Source organism: Malus sylvestris, chromosome 2, assembly GCF_916048215.2.
Source record: "Malus sylvestris chromosome 2, drMalSylv7.2, whole genome shotgun sequence".
NCBI classification, from domain to species: domain Eukaryota; kingdom Viridiplantae; phylum Streptophyta; class Magnoliopsida; order Rosales; family Rosaceae; genus Malus; species Malus sylvestris.
The window spans coordinates 7,039,490-7,054,136 of NC_062261.1; the positions used below are offsets into that span (position 1 = coordinate 7,039,490).

Here is a 14,647-nt window from a genome sequence, read left to right on the forward strand (position 1 = left end):
TTATAGACATTCTATCTCAAAGGAAAGTCAAGATACTATTAATTAAAAGGAAAAGTTCATATTGATAAGAAAAAAAATGGAAAAGTTCACATTGATAAAAAAAAAAAGAAAAGGAAAAGTTCATAATCGCTTAGAAAGAAAATAAAGAACAAAGGAGCTAAGTTTTCAACGGTGCATATATATATGTATATGATAGGATTGGGGACACATACTTTTGACATGTTTTTGTGGAGCTTAGTTCATAATGTATATTAACGATCCAATAATCTATCTTGTATGTCTTACCTTAAAAAATCATGTCTACCGAAATCCCCAAAATTCAAAACTATATGACCACTGAATTAAATTTAGTGTTTCTTGTAAAATCGTATTTGTCCATTTTCTTCAGTACAAATGAATGTCATAATGGTTTCAGATTTGTCTAATTTTTTGCAAAGATGACACGTGAATGATGCAATAAAACACACACTATTTAGATCGTTGAAATGCTTTGCAAAGTGTGCTTTACAAAATGTGTGTTAAAATGTGTATCAAAAGCGTATATTTTCGAATCCTTATATATATAAACATGCCCTCTGTTATTAAAATAAGAATAAGCACGCGCGTGATTCTCACTTTGATATTGTCAAGCTTATTAAACAAATAATGAAAAAAGATGGTAGAACTGAAGAATGAAGTCCAAAACCATCATCTATATATGCACATACAGACTATTACTATGAATTAGTTCACTCACTAGCAAGTTACTAAGAATTATTCAAACTCGATCGTCAACCCGCAATTATAAATTATGAATTTAGTATAAACATACAAGGTACATATGTAAACACAAGTGTTAAATAATGATTATTTATAAAGTGCAGTCATGTTTATTAACGAAAAAGTTTGTTTGAGACTTGTTTTCTAGAATGAAACGACCAGAAACCCGTAATGCCTATAAGCATAAATGCTTAAAAGTGTTTATATATTATAGAAGTGTTTTTTAAATAACCACATGACAAGTACTTTTTCAAAAAACATTTTTCTCAACGTGTTTATAATAAAGTACATATAGTAAAAACACTTATGAGCTGAAATGTTCCATTCAAAAAGTATTAAGTTTAGTAATATCCACGATATATCAATAGTATATCAACCAAATATTTGCATTTCAATAGAATAAAATTGTGCACTACATACACATGCTTCGTTGTCTGTTTTATAAACTAATGTAGTATAGAAATTGAGTGCCCAAATGCGTCATCACAAACCTAAGCATTTGAAAATGATATCAAAAAGCGTCAACGCCGTACGTCTTTTTCTCTTTAAAGACCAAAATAGGTACATTAATAGCTTCAGCACACCCAAAAGTTTGATTCAACAACTACACTACGATATCAATTCAACTTCAACTACGCGTCACCGCGGGACAAACCTGAACAACAGTGAAGGGGTAAGTCTAGTAGCAGCGTCACCGCGGGACAAACCTGAACAACAATGAAAAGGCAAGTCTAGAAGCAGATTCTGAAAATATTTGGAGGTTTATAAGAATGGTGCGTACAACGTGCAATTTCTTGTGCGGACATAATAACATGCAAATTAGCATTTTATCGAGTTTTAGTAAGCTTGAAGTTAATTGTCAAGTTATATTACATGCATGTTGACAAATGCTAACACTTTCTGAGTGAGCATGTCGATTGATGTCAATAGTTTTTTAACTAGTTTGATGACAGATGCCAATGTATATTGAGTGATGCTATCGACAGATGCCCATAGCAAGATATACAAATACATGAGGTCAGCAACTACACTAGTTCATCTAGCAGATGGAAGACACTTTTCAACGGCATCTCATATTTTTAAAGGGCAGCACCCATCTCTGTTATAAAAGATTTTTGAGCTTGCGGGTGTCAACTGATCACCTTGTCCCAAGGTAGATCCGCTCCTAGGTTAGTCCAGGTCAGTTTGGTAACTAAAGAAGAAACTGTGTCTTTGCTTAAGAGTTCGACTCCAAAGAAAGTGCATGCTGCAGTTAAAAGCGTGGAACCTTTCACTTTCTCGGGTCCAGATGGTTCCAATTGCCTTGTTGGAACATAGTTGTTTAGGATGTAGTTCTGGCTATTCAAAGCTTTTTCATTGACGAACGTATTCGTCTTCACTTTAATTCTAATCTGGTCGTCCTTATCCAAAGTTCCAATTGATTACTCGGTTTCCCAGCTTCGTCGTATTGCACTTGTCAAATTTGTCTTCAAAATTTAAGGGTTTGTTTGGTATCATATTTGAAATTTTTTATAATTTTTCAAAACATTTCTTAAGAATTTTTCTTGAAAACAATTTTCTTTAAGACTTAAAAATTTGTTTGGTATGCGATTTAAAATTTTTAAATCTTACAACTTAAACTAGATAAAAAGATCCATAAAAAGGAGTCGAGAGAAAAAGAGGAGAGATGATGAAAGAAATTAAGAGATGATTGGAGGAAAGAGAAAGAAGTGAGAAGATCGGAGGAGATAGAGAGGAAGAGGAGTGAGAGAAAGAACCAAGAAAACGAAGAGAGCGGATTGGATGAGAGATAAAAAAGGTAAAAAATAAAAAAGACAAGGGTGAGAGAGAAAAGAAAAGAGATATAGATTTGGAGTGAGAAGGGGGGAGGGAGAGAAAAGAAATAAGTGAGTTTAAGTTTAAAAACTCTAAAAAAATTTTTTTTTTTGTTTTTATAACTATATTTTTTAATTAGTCTTGCGTTCAGTTTTTGAAAATAGTCCTACCAAACAAGGTTTTAAGGCCTAAAACTTGAAAATTGTTTTTGAGTTTAAAAAGTTGGATTCAAGTAGAGTACCAAATAGGCTCTAATCTTTCTCAGAAACTGCTGAACTTATATATAACCCACATCTGTGATGACGCAAGCACGCTTGCGCTATGCAACATAAGGTCTTTGGGATTGCGTCATATAAGAGAGATTTTTCAGTGTGACCGGTACACGAAGTGGTACACCACGTGTCACTAAACAAATGGTAGGATATGTGTACTAAAAATTTAATAACTTAAAAAATAAAATTTTCTACTACTTCTATTAAAACATGTGATGTACAACTCGTGTTCCCATTACAATGAAAAATTTCTCGTCATCTAAGGCTAAAACCTCAGCTTATCCGAAGATTCCCAACCCCATTCATGGTGCATGCCTCTTCACTGTGCTTTGTCTCTTCCTCTAAATCTCTACTTACGGGTCTTAATTTGTTCCACTTTTCTGTTCAATACGTAAACGTTCATTTAATTAGCTTTTGTAATTTCAACGAGACCAATTAGTTCTAGAAGAACTTAAATTCATTTAGCGGTAGTACTTCAATTCAATCAAGTGTTATTATTTAAGAAAGAAAAAAACATTGCAGTGCGTAAGTGATTTTGAACACCTCTTATCTTTCTGGTCAGGGTAAACTTCTCTTCTACGTCGGTTTATAACTCTTTTGGTTTTTAGCTTTTCACTTTTTCTGCTTGAGATATGACGAATGCATATATATAAGAGAAATAACGGATGAATGAATGAAAACAAAACCTTAAAAGTGGAAACAACTCAAAATAAATTTTCGTTTTGATTTTTAATGTTTTCCGTGTGTTTTTTTTCTTATACATTTCTCTCACCATCCTTCATCTCTTATTTTCCTTCTGTATTTCTTCTCTAGATAAAACCAAAATGATTATTAAACGATCATTTTAGTTGCCACCACTTTGCGCGTTTTCTTGCCGATCTTATACATATATGAGCTGAATTTGAAGTCTCTGGAACTTAGGAATACGATAAAAAAAATGAAATTAAATTGACAATCAATAGTGTGGGAAACTAAAATGACAGTCAACTAGCTAGTTATCACCTGATTCTTGAATTCATGGTCATCTAGCTCCTTTAAGCCGCCAACTTGGAATTAATATCTATCCCGCGGTGTGACTTGCACACAACTAACTACAAACTAAGTGTCAAGATTTCAAAGAAACGGATCCCTATTTTGCTTTCCAAGTTGCATTGGATCACTTGCACAACAAATTGGTTGTAATTTTTCTAATCGCTCTGATTAGAAGTGGAATAAAACAATATGTACGTCATTTTTTCATCTATGAATTGCTAGGTCCGAAAGATCAACTCTGCAATCAGTTGTTAGAATCAATAGGTCTTCCAGTCGTTTATTTAAAAAAAATTGAAGCCTTTCTTATTGGATGATCATGATACTTCCCAAAAATCAAATTCTTTTTAATTTTGTTAAGTTTTCTAATATGAGATTCTTATATTCTTCAACATGTATTAGCTATTTGAGAATAACTTTATTACCTAAAGGAACGAACCCAGGATTTCAAAATTATTGGGTTGTTGAACTTATGAACTAACAAATCGAAAATATATTAAATGTGAACAATGATAGATTCAAAGTAAATGAATTATAATCCGAATGCATGAAATATGTAGCTAAATTTGGTTTAGGGTTTAGGGTGGAGCCAAATCCATGCTAGAAGACACGAGTGTGCTTGTGGAAGAGGATTTCCAAGCTTACACGAAAAAAAATATTGTGAAGAACATAATTTAGAACTTGAGAATGAGCCCAACCTTACCCACGTAGAGAGATGCCCACTTCTGCCCCCATTTTCGAGTGCACTCTAGGCTGTGAGCTCGGGCGGGTACCGTTGACCCACCCAAATTGAATAGGCACCCGAACCACAACTGCAACCAAAGAGGGGGACAAAAGCAAAGGAGTTCTAGAAGCGTCTTTTAACAACTGATAAAACCCAAAAGCCTGCAATCTGCAAACACTCTAGGGTTTTATCCTCTTCACTCTACTAGGCCATCAACCTCTCCTCCGTCCTCTCTCTCCGCCCTCCAAATTCAACAGGTAATCTCCATTTCCGCTGTCGTTTCAATCGTATTTATCTGCGTTTTGTTCTGTTGCGCATTTCTATACGATTTTGTTTCATGTTTTATGGTGAATTGATGAATTTGATTTTGGGTAATTTGTTGCAGAAATGGCAGCAGCTCAGCTGACCGCATCGTCGTTCTCGGCCAGGAGTTTGGCTTCGTTTGAAGGGCTCAGACCTTCAAACCTCAAGTTCGGGTCTCCGGCATGTGTCTCACTTGTCAACCACCGCTCCTTCCGTGGCCTCGCTGTCAAGGCCGCCACCACCGTCGCTCCCAAGGTTGTTACTTTGGCTTTTTCTTTGGTTTTGTTCTATATGGTTCATTTTGTTTGAGGGTAAAATTTGGTTGCTTTGGGCAGTTTTGCTATTTGCATGTGTAATTTAGGGGTGATAATTGTTTGATTAATGTGTATGAATGCATAATTTGAATTTTAATCTCTACCCATTTCATCTTGTCGAACGAAGAATTGCTATTTGAAACTGGTTTTGCTTATTGGGTTATGATTGTTGACCCGAAAACTTGTTCTGGATAAGGTTTCTATTACGTTAGGTTTCGAAATTCGATTTAAGTATGCCTGTTCTTGTTTCTTGTGCTGGTTGTTTGATGAAGTTAGCTCCTTTGTTGAATTTGTCAATTCCATGCTATTCTAGGTTATCTGATGTTAATGGGTTCTGATTGGATTCTGCAGTACACTTCAATTAAGCCTTTGGGCGACAGAGTGCTTGTGAAGATCAAGACTGTGGAAGAGAAGACCGGCGGTGGAATTTTACTTCCAACCACAGCTCAGACAAAGCCTCAAGGAGGTGAAGTTGTTGCTGTTGGAGAGGGTAACACAATTGGGAAGACAAAAGTGGGCATCAGTGTGGAGGTTGGTGATGTCTTCCGCTTAATCCTATTCAGCTACAGTCAATAATTTTCTAGGTTTTCTGTTTACTGATTGCTTTCTGTGTTACAGACAGGTGCTGAAGTTGTATACTCTAAGTATGCTGGGACAGAGGTGGAGTTCAATGGTGCGAAGCATCTTATCCTGAAGGATGATGACATAGTCGGTATTCTTGAAACCGAAGATGTGAAGGATCTCAAGCCTTTGAATGATAGAGTTCTAATCAAGGTTTGTTGCCCTTTGAAACTTGAAACTTTTGTAATAAATTGTTTGAAGAGTTTGTTGTTGAAGCATAAATTGGAAGGATCTCATGACGGTCCTGGGCCGTTGGTAATTGTTAGGCCTCTTATTAGTATTGACGAACATTTAGAGCTTCGACGTGGCTTGGCTTATAGTCACACTTGATTGTCTCTTCCTTACTATTATACGTCCAGTGTCACATTGCTAATTGTCAGTTTATATGCTTTTTCCGCACCCTAATATTGGCTTATTAGCTACTTTTCATTTTCCCTTATGTTTGAACCAAGGTTCATGATTGTCTTGACCCTATGTACAACCAATGCAGGTTGCCGAGGCCGAGTTAAAGACTGCCGGAGGTTTGTTGCTGACAGAGGCTAGCAAGGAGAAGCCCTCCATTGGCACAGTAAGGGGTTATGAAACTTTTCATCTTAGCTCAAGGCATTTATGCTATTGTGGATGAGGTTCTTGTGAGACATTGTTGTTCATGCTCTGCCTATGATGTAACAGGTGATTGCCGTCGGACCCGGTACTCTTGATGAGGAAGGAAACAGGAAACCACTATCCATATCCCAGGGAAGCACAGTTATGTACTCCAAGTATGCAGGGAATGACTTCAAGGGCAAAGACGGTACTGAGTACATAGCTTTGAGAGCTTCGGATGTCATCGCCATACTTTCTTAGTTGTCCAATTAGATGAGCTCAAGTTTTTGAAGTATCTCGCAGAGTTTCTTCCAAGACATTTTCTGATCACATAGATTTGAGGGCCTCAACTGCCTTCTCTGTACTTTTGAATGTAATAACAGTTGGAGTATAACGATTGCGGTTGAAACAGTTTCGGAAATGAATCTTCGGGTTTTTATATATCAAAGTTTCTAGCTTTCGCCGGAAAATCTTACCTCCACCGGAAATTTCATCAACCGACGGAGGTTTTGGTGTTTAACGACGTGATTCTTTTGTGATCGAAATCTTGGGGCCATTACATCTGAAACGAGTTATAACTTGAGTTCTATATTCCATCTCTTTGATTCGATAATTTGAACGTCGAATCGGTCTCGAAGAAAGAAAGATCGTATTATACATTTCATCCCGCCATACCGCATCAAAAACCCCACTTATGAAGCTTACAACAATATATGCAAGGACTACGACTATAGTCACCGTTGTGTTAGAGGTGTCTTCGAGCTTCGGCTGACCTGCTACCGGAAGTTAAAGGAACTCAACTAACCAAACTCGAGGAACCAGTAGTTTCCACACCGGACGAGGAACAATTTTGTCCCTCGATGATTGGGGAGACTCCAATTCTGATTGTTGTATTAGCATCGAACGAGAGGAATTCTGTTCACAACGATTACAGCTCAGTTGCAAACCAGACGGGAATTCATCTGCTGAAGACTTGATCATTTCAATATTTGAACCTTACCGGTAAAACGAGGCTGCAAAGTTATCATCATACTGAGGTCTTCATGCATTTCCACTGGCAGTTCCGCTAGAAGCTTGATTGGGGACTGGAATGTTGCCGAGGTCTCCATCCAAGCTCATCTGCTGTACTTCAACGGATGACAATATCTTTATACTCTGGACACAGCTCACAAACTCCCTAAAAGCAATTAAAAAAGGAATGTATGAGGAAAAGCGAATGGAAAGGCAAAAGGTTTTGCTATCTGCTATTGCAGGGTTCTTGAACATACTCCCATGGATCATCACCAACGAGAAGAATCTCATTTTCATGATCCACGTATACAAGTTTCCAGTCCGTTCTGTGTGGCTCTTCTAGTTGCCCTTCAATCCCAAACATGCGGGCAAGAGCTTGCCGGAGCTCATCATAGCCTTTATAACGGTTGACATCAATGCATCTTCCCACAGATCCACGCTTTTGAACCTAGAAATTGTTGAATTCAGTATTAAGCAAAGGTATTTTGATGAAGAAAATGAATATATATCACGAAATCTTGACATTGTTGAAACAGCAAAAAAACTAAATGGAAAGAGTCATAAGATTATCATTATATACTAGCTGAATCCGTGAAGGTGCGATGAAGTTTCCTCCAGTTGCAGCGTAGTTGGTTTACAAGTTTCATGACAAATGCACCTCACTTCAAAATGAACAAACCAAAGATTATTCAGTAGAGTGACAAACCTTTGTATATGTTCTCATACGTTGAGCCTGGTTTGCCCACGATCCATTGCCTAAAACTCCAGCATCAGTTATGGGAATATCACTTGAGCACCCAGCTTTGAAAGGTATGTTTGGTGCCCCAAATGACTGAGAGCTGATTGCAGCAGTGGATAACTCTGTCTCAATGTCTCTTGGCGTCCCACCATAATTAGACAGTAAGTTCTGAAGATCTTTTTGAGAGTCATATTCCCTTGACAACAAAGTGTCCGGTGCCAATCCATCAATATTAGCGGAAAATGGAAGACTGCTTCGAGGATTCGATTGAACATCACCATCCAAACAGAAGGTGGGAAGTGCATAGTTCTGATGGATTGTGCTAGTATCCAGACAATACGATGTTCCAGATGATGAAGCTTCCAACTGATCAGTGATTGTACCTTTATATTTTATATGGTCTGGTCCTTTTGAGCTGGGCGGCTCATGTTTGACCCAAACATCAGACTTGCTCTGAAGCTCCTGAACCAAATTATGAGCCGGTTCGGCCACTGAATCCCCCAACAACATGGCCATTCCTTGCTGATTCCTGTTCAAGAAGTTTGATGGGGACATCTGGCAGTTAGTAGAAGGGGAAGTTGAACATGATGGACCATCGCCTTCTGTAAGACCGGAATGGCTTCTGATTGCTGTAAGTGGCTTGTGCTGGTTCTGGGGCTGGATGGAAGGCATATGTTGTGACTGCATCATCGAAGGAGCTGCAAAGTTGTTGAGAAGTTTGTCCGTCGAGAAGCCGTTGCCACTTAGCTGTTGCTGATGATGCTGAGTCATAGGCAACTGTTGTAACTGCTGGTTTTGTTGGCGGGCCAGCTGCTGCTGTAAGAGTTGAGGCTGCAAAAGTGAGCTTGACGAGGAGAGTAATTGTGGCTGCTGCTGTTGCTGAAACTTCTGCAGCAACTGTAATTGGAGTTGTTGCTCAGAGATGCCCTGCGGAGATGATTGCTGTACTTGTGGCTGCTGCTGTACTTTCTGTGACACACTCTGTTGCAACAATTGATGTGGGGGTGATTGCAATTGTGCTGCCTGCTGCTGCCTTTGTAAGAGGCTTGGTTGCGGTTCTAGTTGCTGCTGCTGGAGCTGTGAATTTTGTTGTCCAGTTGGCAACTGAAATGAATTCTTACTAGAAGAAGGGACAGCTTGCTGGGTATTCCCTGTTAGTAATTGCTGCTGTTGATGTTGGGAGAACATAACTGGTTGTTGTGAATTTTGGCCCGGGACCTGGTTAGGAGCAACAGAACCATTATTTACTGGATTCGGTTGAGATAATTGTTGTTGCTGGTGCCGTTGTGGTTGCTGTTGATGCAGCTGCTGATGCTGCAACAAGTTTTGCGGCTCTTGCTGTTGTTGGGGCTCCCGCTGCTGCTGCTGATGGGAGAAATTATGGAGCTGTTGGTTCGTTGGAGTCTGCAATAATTGCTGCTGCTGCTGGGGGTGATTTTGCTGATGTTGGTTTGCCGAAGAATTCAGTAATTGCTGCAGCTGCTGCTGCGGGGGGTGATTTTGCTGATGTTGGTTCACCGAAGAATTCAATAATTGCTGCAGCTGCTGCTGTTGGGGGTTACTTTGCTGTTGTTGGTTCATAGGATTATGCATCAACTGCTGCAGCTGCTGCTGTTGAGCCCATGTCACATTCGGCTGCTGCATTTGACTAGCATGGTTTTGTGGAGCTGATTTATTTGACTGGAGACCGAGCGAAGACAGCACCGGGGCTTGAAAACTCAATAACTTGGATGGATCATCAGTACCAAGGTTATTTTGCAGGCCGGTTGGAGGGACCATGGATGGGAAAAATCCAGACTGAGCAGCTGAAAACTGATTATTTTGTTGCATGTTCATCCACTGCACCAAACTCAAACCAGGGAAAAACGAGCTTGGCGAGTTCTTCATGCCAAATTCATCTCCAAGCCAAGGCATGGCTCTCCTGAAAGCATTATCGATGTCGGATTCATCATCTGCAAAAGGACTCGATTACAAACAGATTTTCCGACAGGATATGATACATGTGGACATACAATGTTTGTGGATTCCACTGGCAAATTTTTTCTTCAAGCTAACTTTTTAAACATATTCCTTACGAGTTACTCGACTTTGAAGACTCTAAACTTCAAAGAATCTAGGTAACTTGTCAATATGGTTTACCTGGCATCCCTGGTTGCTTGGGAAACTTGGGTCTGAAAAATGGAGGAGGGCATATGTAGAAAGGAGTTATAACAGGCTCAATTTCCCAAATTGAAACTCGGCTAGGCCGGTCACCAGCTGTTGATTCATCCCATCCAACCTATTAAAAGTACAAAGAACATCAATATCTGGTTAAGCTTAAGTACATGTCTAGAACGCCTAGAAAATTTCGATTCAATCTGTATCTGGTAATGGGAGCTGCAAAATGAACTCTGAGCAAAAAAAAAAAAGACCAATCAAGTGTCACTCAGATATAGACGCACACAACGTTATGTAAACTTAGCTAAAGCCTAAATACCATATGAATGGCTAATCAATACCTGAAGATTGCGCCACTGGGAACCTTTCCATCTAACAGGATCCAAATCGCTGATGCCAGTGACTGTGCCCATGTATCTGCGTACTCCTGACTCCTCAGTCTCAAACATCATTCTGAATCGCATGCCAGGTGAAACTTGGGTATACATCGCTTTATTGTACTTGGCTAGAGGTACTACAAATTCAGAAGGGCTTGCCCTATAAGATCAAATAAATTTTGTCAGAACCAATCAAAGTGTAATTACAGACGACATTTCCTAAAAACCAACAAGAAAATCTAAACATCCAAGTGTTACCTTGGGTTGTAAAATATGGTAAATGGACTGTTATTTGCAGCAGCATGAGCTGCAGCCGCAAGAATGCCGATATGCATGCTATCACTGGAAATGACTGATGAAGAGAGAGCTGGCTGCTGTCTATGAGCACGCCTTATACCCAAGAGAAGCTGAGATTTTTCATCCCTACATACAACCAGGTTGTTGTCACTCACTAACCAAAGGAAGTATATCGGGACGAATTTAATCATCTATCTGAAAACGTCTTTCATACCTTATAAAAAGAACAGAATCTCCAGCAAAGAGTCTTTTGTTGCTAACAAAAACACTCCAACCCGTAGTCAGCAGGTGCCGTTTTGGTTGGCCTGGAATGAAATTGCTACACAGTTAGAATGAAAATTCAGATATTTGCATCTAAATATCTAATAAGAAAAAAAAAACGCATAAACAATTTATGCTTTTTGGGGAAGGACGAGAACACTAGGAGTACGTTTTAAAGAGGGAAATACCTCGATAGATATGTCTGAATGTCCACGCACTATCATGCAAATCTTTTGCAACAAGCTCCTGAGCAGGTGGTTGCATAGAAAAATCCTATCAAAGATAACTGCTTCTAGTTACCACTACACGGAATGGACTACACCGACTTCTTTGATATTTTCAAATAACAATTTAAGTTTCAAAGGTTTACATACTAGAGGTGGGAGGATCTTCTCAGCTGCTCTACGAGGTACAGAAAATCCACCATGAGTGCTCGTGTCGCTAGCTGTAAGAGTTTTGCAGAAAAACTCAGCAGGTTGCCTACTTTGTTTGAGGCCCATGTCAGATGCCAGCAATGCTTCCTTCTCATACTGCCGAATTTCAAACAGTTTTGCAAATAAGTGAACATGGAACATGATTACATGTGAAAGGGGAAGCGGGTAAAGTATTGCTTAATTCACAAAAAGAATGGCTGACCTACTTTGTTTACTGGTTGGAGAGTCATTTGTGCGTAGACCTCATCTGTTTCGGTATCAGCCTGTACAATAAAACGAATGTAGAAATACATGAGTAATGTATTTAAAATCAACCATGTTACAGAAAACAAAAAAGCTTTACATCCGTAAAATAAACTTCATCATTCTAAAGTAGCTGCGTGGAACTATCATACATGCAATGTGACATTGTGAAGCATGCATATCAATTTAGACGGAAGATTGGTGTAGTTCGGTATGAAATCAGTCTCCTTTTGCATCGATGCTGCAACCTGCAAAATAGTTATGATAATTCCATCAGAAACCCAAATCTCAGAAAACTGTTGCTTCTTTACATATATAGAGAAAGACGCACTTGCTCGCTGTGGCCTTGTGGGAAGTACACCACAAGACTTCCAACCGGAGGCAAAGAAACCAATGGCCCAGCACAAGCATGCCATAACTCCGAATTAATTCTCTTTTGTTCTCCGGCTGCAGACAAAACAAAACTTCATCAGCGTTGAAGATAAGTCAAAACTCTTGACACGATAATTAAATGTCAACTGATCAACTTCTCAAAACAGATTTGTTTCCCCTGACACCATGTCATACGATATCTGAAAATTAACAGATCATCCAATATTTGTATAATTCAGCCACAACAGCCTAATTATCCGTATGAGATTCGAAGAACACAAGATCTGCCGTGTTAAAATATATGGTTTATTTCAAAAGTGGTTCAAATTATGTTTTAAGAACCGTAAATCATTTATGTATGAAGAACTTTGCACAGAAATATTACATAATTCTTTGGAAAGTGATCAATTCATATACTGAATTTATGAGTCGAAATCATATGAAGTGCAATCAAAGAATGAAAATTTCAAATCCCCAACCATAAAAGTACTTCCACTTTCTGCAGAAATCAAAGTTAAGAGAGCCTTTCAAAAGCATCCAACTAAAGCTAACTCACAAAAATTAATAAACAACATCAAACATAGGACTAAATTTTCCAAAATTCAGGAAGCCTCACCTTCCCCAGAATTTGCTAATAACCCATTGGTGGGAACCTTCATGTTTAATACTTGATTGATTTTTCTCACAGAAATTCAACTTCTTGCTCGTCTACCTGCAGCCCATAACCCAGTAATTGCAGTACAACTTGTTCCAAAAAGAAAAGAGCTTGAAGAACAACAACCACTTTCAATTCAAAACCTTCTCCAATTCACATTGAACCCAGATAACCAATTCCTTTACCAATCTCAAAAATGCAACAAGATTCTGACTTTTTTCTAATTTCACCAAATTTGAAGAAACCCGTCATTGCCCTTTTCAAAACCAGACAGCTCAAATCATAGCAAACGTCTCTGAATTCCTGATGAAGCCCACCAACCAAAATACAAAACCACACCCAGTAAAAAAAAAACTCACAACTTTGCAGCTCAAGCTTTCAAATCAGCAAAAAAAACTCCTACCTGCTGAAAAAACTAAGCAAATTGGAAACTGGGTTATTTGTATAAACTCCAGAAACGAAAAGGGTACATAGATGATCACACAAAGACAAAACTTTGTGTTTTTTCTTTTGGTTAAAGTTTTTTTCTTGGGTTTTGGCGTTCTTGCAAAGTTTGCAAAGTTGGGTTTTTGTGAAGTTGGAATTGTTGAAGGGATCGAAGCGTAAGAAAAAGAAACTAACGTGTCGCCGGGAAACCAGAGAGGGAGCAAAGCAAGCAAACAAAGCTCGGACAGCTTTTTTATTACTTTATGAAATCAACTGCCCTACATGAAATAGACTTAAGCAAAGCAAGGCAGAGCTTTCACTCTCTCTTCTCACTCGAGCAGCTTCTCTTCAGACTTGGCTAAAAAACAAAACAAAAGGATTAACAATATGAAAACAGGGATTAATTTAATTAAACACCATCATTGAGTATTTATGGATCATATTCATTAGCGTATGTTATACTTAAGCATGACAAGCGAGTCGTATTCGTGTATTTTTATGTCATACCTTTTATCTTAATAGGTCGTGTCAAATTTGTTATCTTAAGGGTTTCTTAACAGGCGACTTAATAACGATCCGATTCATTAATGGGTTGTGTCTTTTCTTGTCAAGTCATGCTAGAAATTGTCATGCCTAATAATTAGAGCTTTTAGGGTGACCTGATAACAACTGACTTGTTAACGGATGATCAAATAATGACCTAACTCGTTAATGAATTATTCCAAAATTTATTATTTTCGTGTTATTTTTTGTCAAGTTAATAAGTCGTATAAGATTCAACAAACAAAAAAACGTTAACGGATTGAACTGATTATACCGTCTGCAGACATTGATTAATTATAATTCCTAATCAGTCCCTCTGTCCCCAGCTGTTTTTTATATAAATTTATATTATCAAATTCACCTCAGATTCTTGTTAAGTTCAGATTTCCCCTTGGCAGTGTCAGGGTCAATTGATTAATTCACAGGTTTTCACCACAAATGGTTTTTGTTGTTTTCGAAACTCTCAGCTATGGAATCCACGTTAGCATACTAGTAAAAATTTGACGGCAAAAACTATTTATGTACGAGCACAACATGGAAGATGACATTAATCAATTTTTAATATAAAGAATCAAAGTAGGGCATTTCAAAAACAGAATTTTATTTATTAAATTTATTCATCAAATGATATGTTTGTTGTATGCTTGAAAGAAATTTAAGGTGATCCTAACCCTTAATAAGAGGCGTATTTGTGTGTGATAGTAATCATG

The 14,647-nt window shown here is 38.2% G+C and overlaps 2 protein-coding genes across 2 annotated transcripts; one reads left to right on the forward strand and one right to left on the reverse strand.

Moving 5' to 3' along the window:
* The first annotated feature begins 4,688 nt into the window (after window positions 1-4,688).
* On the forward strand, window positions 4,689-6,870 carry LOC126607430 (20 kDa chaperonin, chloroplastic-like). The gene is made up of 6 exons (XM_050275014.1): window positions 4,689-4,856; window positions 4,985-5,157; window positions 5,568-5,747; window positions 5,835-5,990; window positions 6,328-6,405; window positions 6,510-6,870. Exons 2-6 carry the CDS (start codon window positions 4,987-4,989, stop codon window positions 6,681-6,683), a joined length of 759 nt encoding a protein of 252 aa, XP_050130971.1. The 5' UTR covers window positions 4,689-4,856; window positions 4,985-4,986; the 3' UTR covers window positions 6,684-6,870.
* Window positions 6,871-6,983: 113 nt separating this feature from the next.
* Window positions 6,984-13,719, reverse strand: LOC126607420 (auxin response factor 7-like). Its single transcript, XM_050275004.1, has 14 exons — window positions 12,930-13,719; window positions 12,273-12,388; window positions 12,094-12,189; window positions 11,905-11,961; window positions 11,639-11,794; window positions 11,453-11,537; window positions 11,218-11,308; window positions 10,965-11,129; window positions 10,671-10,866; window positions 10,312-10,450; window positions 8,140-10,124; window positions 7,691-7,881; window positions 7,423-7,599; window positions 6,984-7,337 (listed from the first exon to the last, which is right to left on the reverse strand). Exons 1-13 carry the CDS (start codon window positions 12,970-12,972, stop codon window positions 7,464-7,466), a joined length of 3,456 nt encoding a protein of 1,151 aa, XP_050130961.1. The 5' UTR covers window positions 12,973-13,719; the 3' UTR covers window positions 6,984-7,337; window positions 7,423-7,463.
* Window positions 13,720-14,647: the final 928 nt, after the last annotated feature.

Coding starts and splice junctions, on each gene's coding strand:
- LOC126607430 (XM_050275014.1), top strand. CDS start 4,987: ATGGCAGCAGCTCAGCTGACCGCATCGTCGTTCTCGGCCAGGAGTTTG. Junction 5,748..5,834: donor AAGTGGGCATCAGTGTGGAG/GTTGGTGATGTC, acceptor TCTGTGTTACAG/ACAGGTGCTGAAGTTGTATA. Junction 5,991..6,327: donor ATGATAGAGTTCTAATCAAG/GTTTGTTGCCCT, acceptor CAACCAATGCAG/GTTGCCGAGGCCGAGTTAAA.
- LOC126607420 (XM_050275004.1), bottom strand. CDS start 12,972: ATGAAGGTTCCCACCAATGGGTTATTAGCAAATTCTGGGGAAG. Junction 11,130..11,217: donor GATTCTGTTCTTTTTATAAG/GTATGAAAGACG, acceptor GGTTGTATGTAG/GGATGAAAAATCTCAGCTTC. Junction 7,600..7,690: donor GTTGGTGATGATCCATGGGA/GTATGTTCAAGA, acceptor AATTGCTTTTAG/GGAGTTTGTGAGCTGTGTCC.